The sequence below is a fragment of the Pelobates fuscus genome, chromosome 1 (assembly GCF_036172605.1).
Source record: "Pelobates fuscus isolate aPelFus1 chromosome 1, aPelFus1.pri, whole genome shotgun sequence".
Classification (NCBI taxonomy): Eukaryota; Metazoa; Chordata; class Amphibia; order Anura; family Pelobatidae; genus Pelobates; species Pelobates fuscus.
The window spans coordinates 377,065,761-377,083,645 of record NC_086317.1 but is presented as its reverse complement, the minus strand read 5'-3'; the positions used below and the strand labels follow the sequence as shown (position 1 = coordinate 377,083,645).

Here is a 17,885-nt window from a genome sequence, read left to right as displayed (position 1 = left end):
TGGGAAAATTGATCATATTTAACTGAACTTTGACAGAGCAGAGGAGGTGGACAGTGATTACATTGATAGAAGTGAAATTATCGCTAGAAAATATTATTTGTTATTTTTGTAATTATAGGTTACCTTTAACCCGCTTACAGATGGTTGTAGCAGTAAACCAAAACAAATTATGGACAAAAGATTAAAGAAAGCATTATTACTATTAAATTTTTTTTAAAAAGTGTTTAACTCTATCTCTACTCCTATAAAGGCAGCGAGAAAGCCAAGTTTTAAACAAGCTCTTGTTCAATAAATATTTTATGATCAGGGATTTCTACGTTTGCATATTTCAAGTTTTATTTAAAATAACTAAAACACTGATTTACACACATATGCACTAGAAGAAACTCATATCCCCAGTCATACATGGAGAGAGAGAGACACACACACACACACTTAAAGTGGCTCTTTCACCTCAAACAAACCTTACTCCTATAGTTTCCTCTTCTCATTCCAATTCTGTTCTTTTCTTATAGGGACACTAATAACCAGAACAACTACAGCTTAAAGCGGCAATGTCATGCCGAACTTACCTTCCCCCAATCGATTCCTCTTCTCTCCCTCTCTCAGGATCTGTTCTTCATTTCTTCCTGTCTGCTCTAGTATTCTTTAAAAATTAAGACAAATTATTTCTCTTCTGGAGGTTTCCTACGCCATGACCAGCTATGACCAGCAGAGGAGCAAAGTGTGCTTCGTTTCCGGTGGTCAGAGCAATTTTCCCATAATCCTTAGCTTTCCTCCCTGTTGCTTCCTGTCAGTATTGCGTCCTAACAGAATGAGAACAGTTTCTCCATTCGTGTTAGAACGCAATTCGGGACTTTGTTCGGATCTCAATTTCAGTAGGTCTCCCCCCCACATTTTTATTTATGGCCCCCACCCACCGCTCAGCAGTGGGGGCCCGGGGGAGGACAATAGGTGTGTGTCCCCCATCCCCCCTATTTTACTTTAGGGTCCTCACCTGCCGTTCAGGGGTGGGGGCAATAGGATTTTTTAATTTTTGGGGCTGCTCACTGTTATGCGCTAGCGAGTAGGGGCTGAATTTACTAATACTATGTAATCTTTACTTAGTATTAGTAAATGTGGCTGAAAGACCATTTTAGGTCTTTCAGCCTTTTGGTAGATAGCTCCCTAATACCGTTGGAATTAGGGAGTTATCTACTAAGTGGCTGCAAGATGCAGCCAGAGCACGAATAGGATCAGAGTTTCATTCATTCGAATGAAATTGTGATCCAAACAAAGTCCTGAATTGCGTTCTAACACAAATGGAGCAACTGTTCTCATTCTGTTAGGTCGCAATTCGGCAGTTTTGACGGCGTTCTGTCTAAGTGACAGGACGTTTGGCAATACTGACAGGAAGCATCGTGGGAACAGGGAGGAAAGCTAAGGATTATGGGAAAAATGCTCTGACCACCGGAAACGAAGCACACTTTGCTCCTTCGCTGGTCACGGCGTAGGAAACCTCCAGAAGAGAAACAGTCCCTACTTTGTCTTCATTTTTAAAGAAAACTAGAGCAGACAGGAAGAAATAAAGAACAGATCCTGAGAGAGGGAGAGAAGAGGATGTTTCTGATGACTGTCCTTAAGGGGTTAACACCATGGCGTTCGGAATTCTGAATTAATTTACTGATCATCCCTATGTGTCATTGCATCCATTGTTTTCCATTGTTTTCTGGGTTGTATCGGTTTCAACAAAATATTTCTGTGGGATACTAGATTTTGTGTTCCACTATTGAAATTTTCCTCTCTCTGCATCAATTTGCTTATGAGAAAAGCTTTCCACACTATAAAATATTATATATTAATTTAAATTGTGCTTTTATAGGATTGATGACATACATACATCTGCTAATGTGATTTTAAGGGATGACATTGTGAAAAAAAATATATATATATATATTTGTGATGGGGGAAAATTGTGATTGAAAACCCCTTCCACCTGAAGTCAATACATTGTTAAACACAAATCTGCACATCAGTTGAGCCACAAAACTTGCTTTTCCCAGAGAAATCTCAACTTTGCAATGGAGTCTGGGCGGGTATATCCAAAGTAGTTGAACAAAGAATGTAATTTTTGCCTCATTCCATTTTAAACATGGATTCCTTGGAGTATGTGTCTGCTGTATACAACAGCTTTGAAACACAACTCATGACGATATGCAGAGCCAGTGAACCACTCATGGACAGCTGGCTTACTATTGAGGCTTGGCATTAATGGAGAGCACAAACCAAGAAAATTATGGTGGTGAAAAATGGTGATTGAAAACCTCTTCCACCTGTAGTCCGTGTATAGTGCTTTTTATCTAGCTATATCTGTTAGATTAAAGATAAAGTAGCATAAACCTTTTTTTTTGAGAAACAGCACAAAACACATTCACTTTGATGGTTAATTACACTCATTCTCTACAGTTTAGAGTGGATTCTGTAATCCCAATATGCACACGTTTTTGTGATAAAACATTGCTTGATCACTGAAAATCAAACGCATTAAGAAGTAGTCCTCTTCCATAACACCACATCACTAAATTCTATATGCTTTCCCTGGTCACATGCACAAAGCACCTGTATCAGTCGCAACAGGTATGGCATTATGATTAAACGTCATCTTAACACACGCCAGACAATTGTATGAGAGATCACAAGTTCTCGGCTGGAACTACTAGTGGACTTGTTTGGGCTACACTGAAAACTCTCTTGAATTCTTCTCATGTTTTCCTCTGAAGTGCGTGGTCACCCAGTGTTCTTCCCCTTATATAAACAGCCTGTTTCCTTAAATTGTTGGTACCAACGACAACTACTCTTGGGCATTGGTGGACCAAAACGCTATTTAGATGCACAACCACCACAATTACAGATTCAGTCTTGCTGAACTGCAGAACACAAAACACCTTGGTGTTGCAGTCTGAGGCTAGGGACGGTTTGTGCACTGGGAGAGGCATTTAGCCATAATTATTTGAAACTCTATGTCTCACCCTTCCAAGTGGTAAGAGTTAAACTCCTAAGCGGTTTGTGGTTGCAGAGATATTGCGATTTTAAATCGGGTCCATCTTTTTGAAAAGGGGGGAAGGTAGGTGTGTGTGTCTCACAAATCATTCCTTTAACAAACCTTTAAAATCACAATAGCAGATGTATGTTATCATTCCTATAAATTATATTTATTTTTTATTTTTATTTTATTTTTTAAAAGGAACCCCACCACCATTAATAAAACAAACAAATATTAAAAAGCAGTACAGGCCAAGTATAAACAGATTTGTCTTATTAGCGTCTGCCAGCAGACATGCAAAGGTAGATAATATTAATGTATTTGCAGCATTTAATCCTTGCCACTGGGTGTCTTTAAATAACAAGCCTACTTGGTAGAAATGCTGTGTTGTAAAGACCTAACAAAGGACATAAGGGATGTTTCCTGTATGGTGGGAAGTCTAGAATGCTATTAATGCTGCAAATAAAATACATATTTAAAAAAGCATCTTGCTAGCAAGACACAACACTGCTAACCCTGGTGCCTGAGCAGATCATCATCGCACATGTTCACACCAAAGCAAAAGGATCAAAGCTGTCTAGAATGCAAAGAAACACAGCAATCTCCTGACAGTAGTAAGCAGCAACTCATCAATACAATTAATTGACCTTTAATAATGTGATTCATTAGAATAGTAATCATTGCTACAATGGGTTTAAAATGCAGATTTAAAAGCACGTTTCTTAAGTAATTGCACATTCCAATTTTACGGTCCGTTGGGAAAGGGTGGCATAAATTCAATAGGCAAATTGCACATGAAAATATATATTTTAAATTTTTAAGGTAAATCTTAAAAATTCAGTTTGAATTGTTATTTTAATGATTAATTTGTGCTCTGATGAGCAACAGGTTTCCATTCTCAGAGAGTTGGATGGATTTCCCATTAATCTGCTTTTGGACATGACCATTACTCCACTATTTATAACGTAAACATCTGAACTGATGCCAGGACTGACATAAACCAATCGCATTTCCATACTGAGCAAAACGACCTGCAGTGGTGTCCATACAGACAGTACATTTAATGAGGGTAGGTCTCGCCAAAAGAAAATCGACTTTCTAGATTTTCTTTGATTTCCTGTATTTAAAGTAGCACTCCAAGCAGCATAACCACTATAGCATGCTGTAGTTGTTATGGTGCCAGAAGTGCAATGTAAGTGCAATGTTAGGAATGTTTTGCCTTCTTACATAGGGCCCACCAAGAGCTCTCCAAACTTGTATGAGGATTTCCCACTGATCTGCTTTTGAACGTAACTGTTACTCCACCTCAAGTACTGTAATTTATACCTTGAAGGAGAGCCCAAAGCTTCCTTTAGCCAATGAACTAGCCATTGCTCGGGAGATCTGAGAGCATTAAGTGACTAAGCTTGGCACCATTAGGTTTTACTCAACGAAAATAGCTTCCTGCAGGGAAGGAGAGGGAAAGGAAAAGGGTGAGGGAGAGAGGAAGGAAAAGGGTGAGGGAGAGAGGAAGGAAAAGGGTGAGGGAGAGGGGAAGGAAAAGGGTGAGGGAGAGGGGAAGGAAAAGGGTGAGGGAGAGGGGAAGGAAAAGGGGGAGGGAGAGGGGAAGGAAAAGGGGGAGGGAGAGGGGAAGGAAAAGGGGGAGGGAGAGGGGAAGGAAAAGGGGGAGGGAGAGGGGAAGGAAAAGGGGGGGGGAGAGGGGAAGGAAAAGGGGGAGGGAGAGGGGAAGGAGGAGGGGGAGGGAGAGGGGAAGGAAAAGGGGGAGGGAGAGGGGAAGGAGGAGGGGGAGGGAGAGGGAGAGGGGAAGGAAAAGGGGGAGGGAGAGGGGAAGGAAAAGGGGGAGGGAGAGGGGAAGGAAAAGGGGGAGGGAGAGGGGAAGGAAAAGGGGGAGGGAGAGGGGAAGGAAAAGGGGGAGGGAGAGGGGAAGGAGGAGGGGGAGGGAGAGGGGAAGGAAAAGGGGGAGGGAGAGGGGAAGGAAAAGGGGGAGGGAGAGGGGAAGGAAAAGGGGGAGGGAGAGGGGAAGGAAAAGGGGGAGGGAGAGGGGAAGGAAAAGGGGGAGGGAGAGGGGAAGGAAAAGGGGGAGGGAGAGGGGAAGGGGGAGGGAGAGGGGAAGGGAGAGGGGAAGGAGGAGGAAAGGAAAAGGAGGAGGAAAGGAAAAGGAGGAGGAAAGGAAAAGGGGGAGGAAAGGAAAAGGAGGAGGAAAGGAAAAGGAGGAGGAAAGGAAAAGGGGGGGAGAAAAAGGAGGAGGAAAGGAAAAGGAGGAAAGGAAAAGGGGGGGGAAGGAAAAGGGAGGGGGAGGAAAAGGGGGGGAGGAAAAGGGGGGGAGGAAAAGGGGGGGAGGAAAAGGGGGGGAGGAAAAGGGGGGGAGGAAAAGGGGGGGAGGAAAAGGGGGGAGGAAAAGGGGGGAGGAAAAGGGGGGGAGGAAAAGGGGGGAAGGAAAAGGGGGGAAGGAAAAGGGGGGAAGGAAAAGGGGGGGGAAGGAAAAGGGGGAGGGGGGAGGAAAAGGGGGAGGGGGGAGGAAAAGGGGGAGGGGGGAGGAAAGGGGGGAGGGGGAAGGAAAAGGGGGAGGGGGGAGGAAAAGGGGGAGGGGGAGGAAAAGGGGGAGGGGGGAGGAAAAGGGGGAGGGGGAGGAAAAGGGGGAGGGGGAGGAAAAGGGGGAGGGGGGAGGAAAGGGGGGAGGAAAAGGGGGGAGGAGAGGGGGGGAGGAAAAGGGGGGAGGAAAAGGGGGGGAGGAAAAGGGGGGAGGAAAAGGGGGGGAGGAAAAGGGGGGGAGGAAAAGGGGGGGAGGAAAAGGGGGGGAGGAAAAGGGGGGGAGGAAAAGGGGGGGAGGAAAAGGGGGGGAGGAAAAGGGGGGGAGGAAAAGGGGGGGAGGAAAAGGGGGGAGGAAAAGGGGGGGAGGAAAAGGGGGGAGGAAAAGGGGGGGAGGAAAAGGGGGGGGAGGAAAAGGGGGGGGAGGAAAAGGGGGGGAGGAAAAGGGGGGGGAGGAAAAGGGGAGAGGAAAAGGGAGGGGAAGGAAAGAAGAGGGGGAAGAAAAGGCATGACAGGAAAAATGCTAATTATGATAAAATTGGTTAATCCTCATCTATACTTATCTACCTTCATTGCCTGTTACTTTGATAAGAGGAATAACAGATACGACACAGAAAAAAATGGTCTAACAACTTTAGCAGTTCTAAGCGCCTGGGTGCAGCACAACACTAACTAAATATATCCAAATTAAGGGGAACACTCGCAGGTGTCATATGAGAAGATTGATAATTCTGACCCACCTGTGCCTTTTTAAAAATCTGAAAAGGGGCCAAGTGGGACCAATAACATCAATCTAGTTCAGTTATCGCAAACCACATTAAAATACATTTGCTTTATGTTCCCGACCTGTGAGTCTAACCATTTTTCTTTTGAGATTATAGAGAGAGACAGACATACACACACACACAAACACTATATATTAAATTAGGTATAAACACTTTCTGTAAGTACCAACACATTTTAAAATAATGTTGTATTCATAAAGAAACGTATCATTCATTAATTTAAAACTTTCCAAACATACCAGTTTGAGTGAAAGCTCACAAGATAATTTACACAACAGATGGATTACAAACTGTATTAGCAAACCAGACCCTGCCACAAGAACAGGACTCTAAATGAAAGTGAAATTAATGCATTTGTCATGGGTTTAAGGGTTTCCTCAAGTACATTTTATGCTTATCAGATTAGTGTAAGAGAGCCAGATACTGAAGTCATCTTTCAATTAATAGATTATTTGTGCTCAATGCTGCATCTTATTACATATAAAACTGTACCAATTATTTGACATCTGGAAAAAACAAAAGAAAATACCCCAAATACGCAATACTTACCAGTAGTCCTGCTTTCAGATCTATCATCAGACTGGCCTGAAACAAACATAAAAAAATAAAATAAAAATACCTGATTATGCAGGTATAACACTCAAAACATTCTCATTGCATTGTATTACCATATTATATACACTGGAGAATATTTGATGTATGGTATTAACTAAGCCTTTCAGATATGCTAGGAAGAGCTTGAGAACGGAGAAACACCGAATGGTTCTCTCTCCCTCTAGCTCTTCTTCCAGCACATCGTTAAAAAAAAAAAAATAATAAAAAAAAAATAATAATTAAGAACAGCAGTCAGAAGCACAACTCATGTTTATCTCAGGCAAACCAAAACTGAAGGAACACTAGCACTCACTCCCATTTATTTTTCAATCATGCAATATAAAAGGATACAAAAGCATGTATTAGGGGTTATGTAGACATCCATAAACCACTAGGCCACAGGTAGGCAACCTGTGGCACTTTGGATGTTGTAGACTAAACTCTCCCCTGATGATGCCTTCATGGCTGTAAGAGAACTGTGGGAGCTCTAGTCAACAACATCTGGACTGCCAACGGTTGCCTACCACTGCAGCGGATCATTTGTGTTGTGGTCCATCATGATATCTCCAGAACCTCTTGAAAGGCAAGATGTATTCTTACATATATATGCACAGGTGGTTGTAGAATTAATAAAGTAACAATACTGAATTTGTATTAATCTTAAAATGGATCTTCAGCTCCACTATTGCTGGACACAAGTAACCCTGCTTCTCAAGTTTATGTCAAAGTAAATATACAATATCAGAAAACAGAATAACATTGCACACACATACGTATGTTGCTTCAGACCATTAAAGCGGCTTCCTCCTGCTCACCAATATACAATAGATAGTGCCTTAATGAAACTGCTTATGCTCTGTTGAGGTCACAGATTAAAATATGCTACATGGCACCATGACTGCAAAAGGAAGCGTACAGGCATTTTCAAATTCAGATTTACTTTTTTGGTGTGCCTTAATTTTTTTTTTTTAAAAGGGCTTGCATAGGCAGCTGACAGAGAACTGTATGTTTTGCAAACTGTTTTTAGATATATCCCCAATGAAAAACTGCATGATAAAATATGTGTGATGTCCTTTTAAGGTATCTGGTGAGGTCACAGCATTGTGCGGATGTCATTGACAGTTTAGGCTATATATATCTGCTGCCCAGGACCTACCTTAACAGTTATTACTGTATAACCATGGCAGAAAGGTTTGCAAAAGAGAAGAAGCAGATGTAACTTATGAGAGAAAACACATGGCAAGGCGAATAGGGGTTATGTAATCACTAAATCCATGCACCCCTCTGCCCGTTTGACCTTCTAACCCAGTTCCGTTCCTTCTTATTCCCAATGTATGGTGATTAGTATAATTATTAAGTTCCATATAGACCATTCAAATAAGTATAATATTTTTGGTGACTAATTTGATGCCTCATCACCAGAAAAAATAAAACGGAATGTGAATAGTCATAGAAGGAATAACTTTACCTATATATGTATGCATAAAATCGTTATAAAATTATTCTCTATTTTAGGCATCTTCCATTAGAGCCAGGCCAACACCGAGCCAACACGTCTTCTGGGATCAAACTCCCACCATGTCCTAATAATCGGATTCCGATGCTTACCACAAATCCCTCGGAAAAGGTGGATTTCATTAGAGCCCCCCCAGCAGAGCAATTTGTGAATGTTCCTTCTGACGTCAAATTTCCAGTGTGTCCTAAACAGCCTGTCCAGTTCTGTACCAACAAGCTCCTGGAAACGCTTTATAATCAAAGGCCATGAGGATCCACACTGTCGTTTGATGAAGACAACCTACAACAACCTGCATGACCCATACTTAAAAGAATATTACCAGAGTAAGGTACCTCAACAACGTATATGTCAGCAGGGATTTATCACCAGTGATGATAAGGTTGTTTGCACTTTAAAGGAGTATAATAAATACAGGGAGTACCTCTCAAGCATACATAGAAAGAAAATGAAAGAAAAAAAAAAAGTATGAGAACCAAAGTAGAAGAAATTCTTCTTCGAACCAATGATGCTTCCAAGATATTAGTTGGAAAATTAATTTCTTAATAAAGGTTTGTTACTGCGTGACGATTTTGCCACGTGATTTCCAGCAAAACAGTCCAAAAATATAAAAAAAAAAAAAATGTCATCATACGAATATGTGGGTTAAAATATGAAATTGTATTTAAAGAAACACTCTAGCACTAGAACAATTTTGTCTAATTGAATTGGTTGTAGCCTCTGCAATCCACAGCACCTATTCCATGTTTAATGTAAAATCATGAATAGTTTAACACCTAATGAGGGGCCTACTGCACATCCCTTGCTTGGAGTAGTTACACTCCACCTTAGCTATACCATTGTATAGCAGCAATGGATGGCTATAATACTCAGAGCCGGCAGGTGGCTTTCCCATCGCTACTGCCAACTATTGCTGCTTGGACTAATGTTTAAGTATGAGCCTGAGCAGTAGAGAGGGGCTGGACAGCGGGCATCCGGGGACCTTCATTCAGTGTTTGACACATTGTAAACGATTCAGCGCCCAGGTACTCCAAGCACTTTAACTATTTTAATGAGATTAAGCGGTTTTAGTGCCTTCCTCCAGTGTTACTATAATAAACAATATAGAAAAAAAATATCATATAGATTGGCCTTTAATCAGATACAATCCGAGGTGTTTGCTGGTACAATTATACACAAGGCAAATAAGCACAAACTTCATATTTTATCTCATAAAATCGGGCATTCATGTCATCAGGAATTCTTCAATTGTGGATTAATAAAAATGATTTTAAAAAAATAAATAAATAAATAAAATCTGCCAGTAAGCACAGATATGGCTAATGCTGGCAAAATCGGACATCTCATTTAAAAATAAAAAAAGAATAATGTACTTATGGTCGCACAAAATAGAACAGAATGTGTGTATTAGCTCAGGTGAATGGAATCAAGGAAACAGATTTGCTTCTCTAAGGAACGGATGCCTCATAGAAATAATTGCCATTAAACATTATGACCATATTTCAATCCACACAGTATGTTCGAATAGAGATTGAAACACACAACATGAAATCAATCGTGTTTAGACCCTGAGGGCCAGAGATCCGAGGAATCAGCATTTTTTTTGTGCTTTAGAGGTTGACACCATGTCCCCTTTATCCAAGATTATAAAAGTGCAGATTTTAATAGAAAGTCACATTTTTAAATAAATAGATTCCTTTACCAACACCTCCTCGCTGTCAAGCAAACAGATTTTTGAGCCTCTACAGTTCAAAGCATGAGTGAGTACTCACAGGGTAGCATCTATGAGAAGCACAGTCGGAGGAATGCGTTGACTGCAATACATGTGCCATGCCTCCTAATGCTTCTACATCAGAAGCATCTGACTGAAGTCAGTAGGGATTTTGGAAAAATCCAAAAAACAATTAAATGCAGAATCAGCAAGCAAAGATGTCCAATAAAAAAATAAATAATTTTTTTTTTTAACCAGGTGTACAAGCTAAAACAATGCTAACTCTGCACATATTTTAGCCTATTTAGATTACCGTATATACTCGAGTATAAGCCGACCTGAATATAAGCCGAGGCCCCTAATTTTACCCCCAAAAACTGGGAAACTTATTGACTCGAGTATAAGACTAGGGTGGGAAAAGCAGCTACTGGTAACTTTCTAAATAAAATTAGATCCTAAAAAAAATTATATTAATTGAATATTTATTTACAGTGTATATAATGAATGCAGTGTGTGTGTATGAGTGCAGTGTGTGTGTATGAGTGCAGTGTGTATGAGTGCAGTGTGTGTATGAATGCAGTGTGTGTGTGTATGAGTGCAGTGTGTGTATGAGTGCAGTGTGTGTATGAATGCAGTGTGTGTATGAGTGCAGTGTGAGTGTGTGTGTTGCAGAGCCTTGGTGGGGGGTGGGCATTTTTATTATTATTTTTTTAATTATTTTAATATAATTTTTTTTATTATTATTTTTAAAATATAATTTTATTATTATTATTTTTAAAATATTATTTTATTATTATTATTTATTTTTTTCGTCCCCCCTCCCTGGTTGATACATGGCAGGGAGGGGGGCTCTCACTCCCTGGTGGTCCAGTGGCATTGGCAGTTCAGTGGAGGGGGGCTGGCAGAGAGCGCATACCTCTCCAGCAGCTCCCTCCTCCTCCGCGCCAGTCCGGTCAGCTCCCTCTGCCAGCTCACAGTGTAAGTCTCACCGCCGCACTATGACCCCGCGGCTTTCGCGAGACTTACACTGTGAGCTGACAGGGGAGCTGACCGGACCAGCGCGGAGGAGGAGGGAGCTGACCGGACCGGCGCGGAAGAGGAGGGAGCTGACAGGAGCTGCAGGAGAGGTAAGTAAACGCACACAGCCCCCTGTCTGTATTATGGCAATGTAAATTGCCATAATACAGACATTGACTCGAGTATAAGTCAAGTTGGGTTTTTTCAGCACAAAAAAATGTGCTGAAAAACTCGACTTATACTCGAGTATATACGGTAATTGCCCCCCACTCTAACAAAATAAATACATCAAATTAATCATTTACCTGTAATCTAGCACCAAGACAGCTGCTTCTCTGAAGCCTGGTCTGCCTGGCTGCAATCGCTGCAATGCACCAATCAAATACTTCTCAATTAGAAGAGTGGATTGAGCATTCAATGTCATGCAATGTGTGACTACAGCGAAAGTCAAAAACAAAGTCTGACCTGGTTCTCACAGTGAAAGCACCATCTAGTGGCTGTCAGTTTAACAGACAGAGGTGTGTTTAGCCCCACAATGTACATTACAGGAGCAAGACACTATGCAGCATTGCACACGAACCAGTTCATTGAGATGAAGTGGTCTGGGTGCTTTTAGCACGGTCCTTTAACACACACTGTTCCTTGAGTATGGAAAACAAGAAGATTTTAGAATATACCTGGATGTAAACTTTCACGAAACATTTCTTCATTTAATTTTGTGACCAAGAGTTAGCACTCCATCCATTAAATTGTACTTTTGAAAACTGACGAGAAAAAAAAAAAAAAAACACAGAAATTCTGTAAACCGGGTTCGTTTATGATTCCTGCAGGATGCAGGCTCATACCAAAAGGCTTATACACGCCTGGGGTTCACAGAGCCATCATTGCTATAATACACCGTAATATAAGCAAACCATTAAAATTTCCATATTCCATTTCATACCATTTTACAAACACAAGCTGAGGGATTTTAGTTCAGCAAGATTATTACCTTGTATAAAAAGAGGTTTCTGCTGCATACCCAACAGTATTTGAAAGAAAAAATTAAAATGTCAAATAGGACTACTGTGAGCACCATATATTTATTTAGCCATAGAAGAAAAAACAAACTACGGAGACTTGAAACCTTTCATTTTAAAGGGAGTGAGAGATGGTTTCACAGCCGATTGCAAAGCATTGTGTTTCAAGGAGACTAATTACCAGACAGAAAGCATTCAGGTACATTGCAGAGTATGTTTAAGAAGCAGGTCTCTTTGTAAAGGCTTAATACGGATAAATATATATTAAATGCAAATGTGTAAATTAAAGAAGTTAAAACATTCTGCCCTTGCTGCTTTGCTGATCTTGGATATTTACGGATGTTGAAAAGAAAATTTGAAAAAATAAAAAGAATTTTTTTTTTTTTTTTTACATTATTTCCTACTGGGGTTTTGTACAGGTATAGAATAAAAAGTTGTTAGGTACACATAGGGATTCAGTGACCTAGTTCTAGTGACTTTTTGATTTAATAAACAGTAACTAGGCCCCAGAATAGCTCTTTAGACATCAGTGGTTTATACACAAGGGCCTCGATTCGATGTTATCTTCAAAACGCAATCTGAAAATAGTCTTATTCAACCAAATAATATTTTTTAATTAATGGTTGCTCACGAGAAAAACCCTCTGATAAATAAATCCTGACCAATAGCCAGTAACACGCAGGGGAATTTTGTGCACATGCCCAATGCCCCCATTTTCTTTTCTTTTTTTAAGATTTTTTTATTTTGGTCACTCAGCAAGCATGTCAAGAAAGCAATACATTACAATATGTGGGCTATCGCCCTTAAAATTCACATGTAACAATACATGCATAGTCGGTAGTTGGGTCACGGTCCCATGCTGAGTGGGTTTTAGTTTTTTGGGTTTTTTTATAACAAGTTAGTCAGTTTTAGGACACAACAGAATAACGTCTCTCTGGACACTAAAGGCAAAACATAAACAATAGAGGTCTCGTAGGCTTAAGTGTACCAGGGAAATGAGGGCCCTCTCACGGAATATATCGCAGTAGGTTATTCTATGTTCAGGTTTAAGAAGTAGTAGGGGGGGGGGGGGGTCTGAGCTCGTGCTATAACGAACTTCTCTAATCTGGGGCCGCGTTGTAAATGGGCATGGTCACTGTGGCTGCATGGTACCCAGTACATTTTAAATACAGTGGAGCATCAGTCCATTCTGGCATGCCTGGATGTGCAATGTAATAGGGGGTTATGAAATTATGAGCAACATGCCAGAGTGATAACCTTAAAGCAAAAAGGAAAAAGAACAAAAAACAACTGTAACTTGGTGAATATAGTCACAGGTTTCAGTGGCAGAATCTGTGGCATCCTAGAGGATGGAGAGGTGATATGTCGTCGTGGGTTGTTCAGGTTGCGTCGCCTGCTGGTGTAGTGCATCTAGACAGCCTGGGTATAAATTCTTTCATGGCCGTGGGGTCCAGCCTGGACAACGTGGTCGTGGACACTGGCAGTGGGACCGTCAGGCCTAGTTGGCTCAGGTGAGTGTCCAGATCTTGTGGGCTTCTCACCCTGTAGGTGTTTCCTTGGAATGTAAAGGTAAGGAGCCGTGGTGTTCCCCAGCGGTACTGTATGTTGTTGGATCGCAGGTATTGTAGGCTGGGTTGCAGCGATTTGCGCCAGCTTAGAGTACTTCTCGTTAGGTCAGGAAACAATAATAATTGAGAGTCCTCGAATGATAGAGGGGTTTTCCCTCGGGTCGCTTTTAGTACTGCGGTTTTATCTTGGTGGGATTGGAACCTCACAATAATGTCAGCTGTGGCGGTAGGGGTGCGTTTGTCGATTTGGGCAGGCGGAACAGACCATCTATTTTGATAAGTTTTGCATGTTTGGGTTGCAGTAATGTTGCTATTAGGCGCCTCACATAATGTGGAAGGTCTGTTAGCCCTATAGTATCCGCTACCCCTCTGACCTTTATGTTGTTCCTCCTTCTGTGATCCTCCATGGCCTCCACCTTCTCTGCTGTGCTTATTTTAAGTTTGTGGAGGTCAGACATTCTTTGTTCCAGGGTGTTAAGCCGTGTGTCTTGGGAGTTTGTTTTGGCTTCCAAGTCGGTAAGCCTCGTGGTGGCCCCCTCTATGGCCTCTTTGAAGTGTGCTCGGTCTGCTGCCAAGTCTTGTCTGAGTTCCATGAACATTTTTGTCAGCAGGGCTGCTGTGACCGGTTCTCCCGCCGGAGATGCTTTGGTCTTGTGCCCTGTAGGCTGGCTGATCACTGCGCATTCTCCTAGGTCTGGGTAAAAATCTCCCGAGGAGTCTGAGTATCCGTCTTCTCCTAGCGCCATTTTCTCCCATGCAGCTTTCTGTGAGTTCCGCAGGAGTTCTCCAATATCATGGCTTAGGGGAGTTTTGTCCGATCTTGTTTTTTTTATCTTTCTTGCCCATGATGTGTTCCTTGACCTGTGGTGAAGGTTTGGGGAAGGTAGGTGGCCAGATTCCGCCGTTAAAACGGGTTAATTGTTCGGTTTGGTATGGAGCCGTTCACCATGCGTCCGTGCTGGTCTGCGGCTAGCTCCACCCCTACCCCAATGCCCCCATTTTCACTCATTTTTCATAATTCTCCACCACTCCAGGCCCTCCCAATGGGGCTACAAACTTCATAAATTAAAACGGAGAGAACATTGTCAACGTCTACACCCCCCTCCCGCTTCCATGCTCCCACAGACTAGCTCTAATTTAATAATGCAGGTGTAACAGCGTGACCCCTCCTATGCTCCCAGCAGGTCAGTGTGATATTTATATTTAATGTCCCCCTTAGCGATAATATAAAATATATACAACTGGTGGTGGACATGCCATTGCCCACTCCCCCAAATTGACATTAAAATACCTCCCGCATCGCAACTCTAGGGGGAAGGGGGAAAAAAAATGAAAACATGGGTCAATACAAATAATCCTTCTTTGGGGGCGGAGCCTAACCCCCACGCTGACTGGTCGCACACAACGAGAGCTCCGCAAAGAAACGCTCTAAAAACGGCAAGAGTCCACGGTGGCTGATCTGTCATAGCCTCTAACCGAGTTTGGCGGCTTTTACCGGGGGCAGACCTACATCCTACAAGAGACCTACTTACAGTTGGTGAGAGGGAGGCGGCCGATCACTCTGCAACCAGCTTCATATTACCTGTCAAGTCTCCCCTACCGTCTCTCTTCCCCCCCCCCCCCCCCCCTTGACGGTGAGGGATATCCTGGCACCTTCTATCTGCGGTGCAGTCATGTGCGGACCCGCACTACGGGACCAATTCCAACTACCCTCTGCAGTGGATAAATTAGATGCTGTCTGCTGCCTTCTGGCCCAAACTAGAAATCACCTGAGCACTATACAAACTGTCCCGCTGACAGCCGACACCTACCCAGTCTCCAACCAAGCGACGATCCGAACCTTCTGTCCAGAATGGTAATGGTCCAAGTACAGATCCTTGAGGTACCCCACTGGTGACAAGCCCAAGCTTCGAATATACTCCATTGACTACAACCCTCTGTTGCCTGTCACGCAGCCACTGCCTTACCCATTCAACACTATTGGAATCCAAACTTAAAGATTGCAGTTTATTGATAAGCCTTCTATGTGCAACAGTGTCAAAAGCCTTACTGAAATCTAGGTAAGCAATGTCTACTGCACCACTCTGATCTATAATTTTAGTTACCCAATCAAAAAAATAAATAAGATTAGTTTGGCATGATCTCCCTGAAGTAAACCCATGTTGTCTCTGATCTTGAAATCCATGTGTTTTTAGATGTTCAACAATCCTATCCTTTAACATGGTTTCCATCACTTTCCCCATTACTGAAGTAAGGCTTACTGGCCTATAGTTGCCCGACTCCTCCCTATTACCTTTCTTGTGAATGGGTACAACATTCGCCAGCTTCCAATCTTCTGGGACTACTCCTGTTATCAATGATTGGTTAAATAAATCTGTTAATGGTTTTGCTAGTACACCACTAAGTTTTTTTTAATAGCTTTTGGTGTATTCCATCAGGTCCCATTGACTTATTTGTCTTTACTTTTGACAGCTGAAATAGAACCTCTTCCTCTGTAAACTCACGTGTAATAAATTACTCATTTATCCTTTTTCGTAACTGAGGTCCCTCTCCTTCATTTTCATATGAAGGAGAGGATCAACAGCAAAAGCATATGTGAGGAAGGCTGAACTTGATGGACGCAAGTCTCTTTTAAGCTATGTTACTATGTAACTATGTAACTATGTAATATGTAAATACCAAACATATTCATTGAGGCAGTCAGCTATCCTTTAACCTCTTCTATATACCTTCCTTCTTTTGTTTTTAATTTAACTAATCCTTGTTTTACTTTTCTTTTCTCAGTTATGTATCCAAAACAAGTTGTCCCCCTTTTTTTACTGCCTGTGGTATTTTCTCTTCTGTGTGTGTTTTGGAAGCTCTTATAACCTGCTTAGCCTCTTTCTGCCACTATTATTTTTCTTTAATCTACGATTTTTATTTGCTGAGAAGATAATATATCCCATCTGAGCCAGTGAGCACACATATGCACTCTAGATTGATTTAACATGTTTTTTTAGTCTGCGACTGGTCTCCAATCATATAGAAGCTGTGCCCTACCTTCTAAAAGGCATCAGCAGAGTTGGACGCAATTTATATCTACAGTTAGGCTGACTTTACTCTCTAGTTTTTAAAAAACAAATTAGATGACTAAAATAAGACTAAAACTAAAGTGGCCTTTTAGTCAAAAGACTATGACTAAAACTAAAATTTTCCACCAAATTTAACACTGTTACATAAATATCACTGAACGCAATGTATCTAAACAAGCACCATATTTTGTTCTCCATTATCCTCAGTTTATAGTTACATTCTTTTATCTATTCTATATGAAGTCTATAACACAGATTTTAAAAAGGAAACGAGGACTAAATTTAGGACTCAGATTGCCCCCCAAGTTTGATAACCCTAAAGAACTGCAATATTAAAGGGAAACTATAGTCACCAGATCTACAGCTTAATTTAGTTATGGTTTCTATAGCATGTCCCTGCATGATTTTTTTTATTGTAAACACGGTCTTTTCAGAGAAAAGGCAGCTTTACATTGCAGCATAGGAACACCTCTAGTGGACACTCCTCAGACGGCCACTAGAGGTGTTTCCTCGATCAGAAGCACCAGTGTATAGCATCTCCACGCTGATTGGTCAGGGCAGTGTTTGGCTTCGTCCCTGCCTCCTGAAAATCAGAATTGTGATTGGCTGAGATAATTCATTCTGACAATGTCAGCCATGGAGGCAGATCTGTGGTGGAGCCTGCGTCGGCAGACCCACGCAGCAATGGTAATAAGATAGGATTTTACTATATTTAGTGGGTAAAGGGAGGTCCAGCGGTGCTAGATAGTGATTTTAACACTATAGAGTCCGGAATGCACGTTTGTGTTCCTAACCATATGGTGTTCCTTTAAAGATGCTAGTTGGGTAAGTGAGACAAAAACAAACAAAATGAAACACACCCTTAGAACGGACACATCCCTACTGCAAAGTTCTCTCTTTAATAGCAGAACATTATTAAAATGCATATACAGTGTGTAAATTAGGCTTTTCTCTTGGGCCAATTGCACTGTAAATTATTTCTAAAAAAGGTCTTCTTGAAGATTAGCGCACACAAAACATTCTTTTAAATTAGCGAACAATAAAAGGGCTCTAGCG

General features: G+C 41.7%; 1 protein-coding gene across 2 annotated transcripts in view; it reads right to left on the bottom strand.

Annotated features, from left to right (window-relative positions):
- Positions 1 to 17,885, bottom strand: part of GTF2F2 (general transcription factor IIF subunit 2) — a 239,614-nt gene that overhangs the window by 187,081 nt on the left and 34,648 nt on the right. The window contains exon 5 of one of the 2 annotated variants that reach the window (XM_063425989.1): positions 6,886 to 6,921. The exons of the other annotated variant lie outside the window; for it this stretch is intronic. Within the exon in view, the coding sequence (XP_063282059.1) occupies positions 6,886 to 6,921 (36 nt within the window). The remainder of the gene's footprint in view (positions 1 to 6,885; positions 6,922 to 17,885) is intronic. 2 annotated transcript variants of the gene reach the window in all.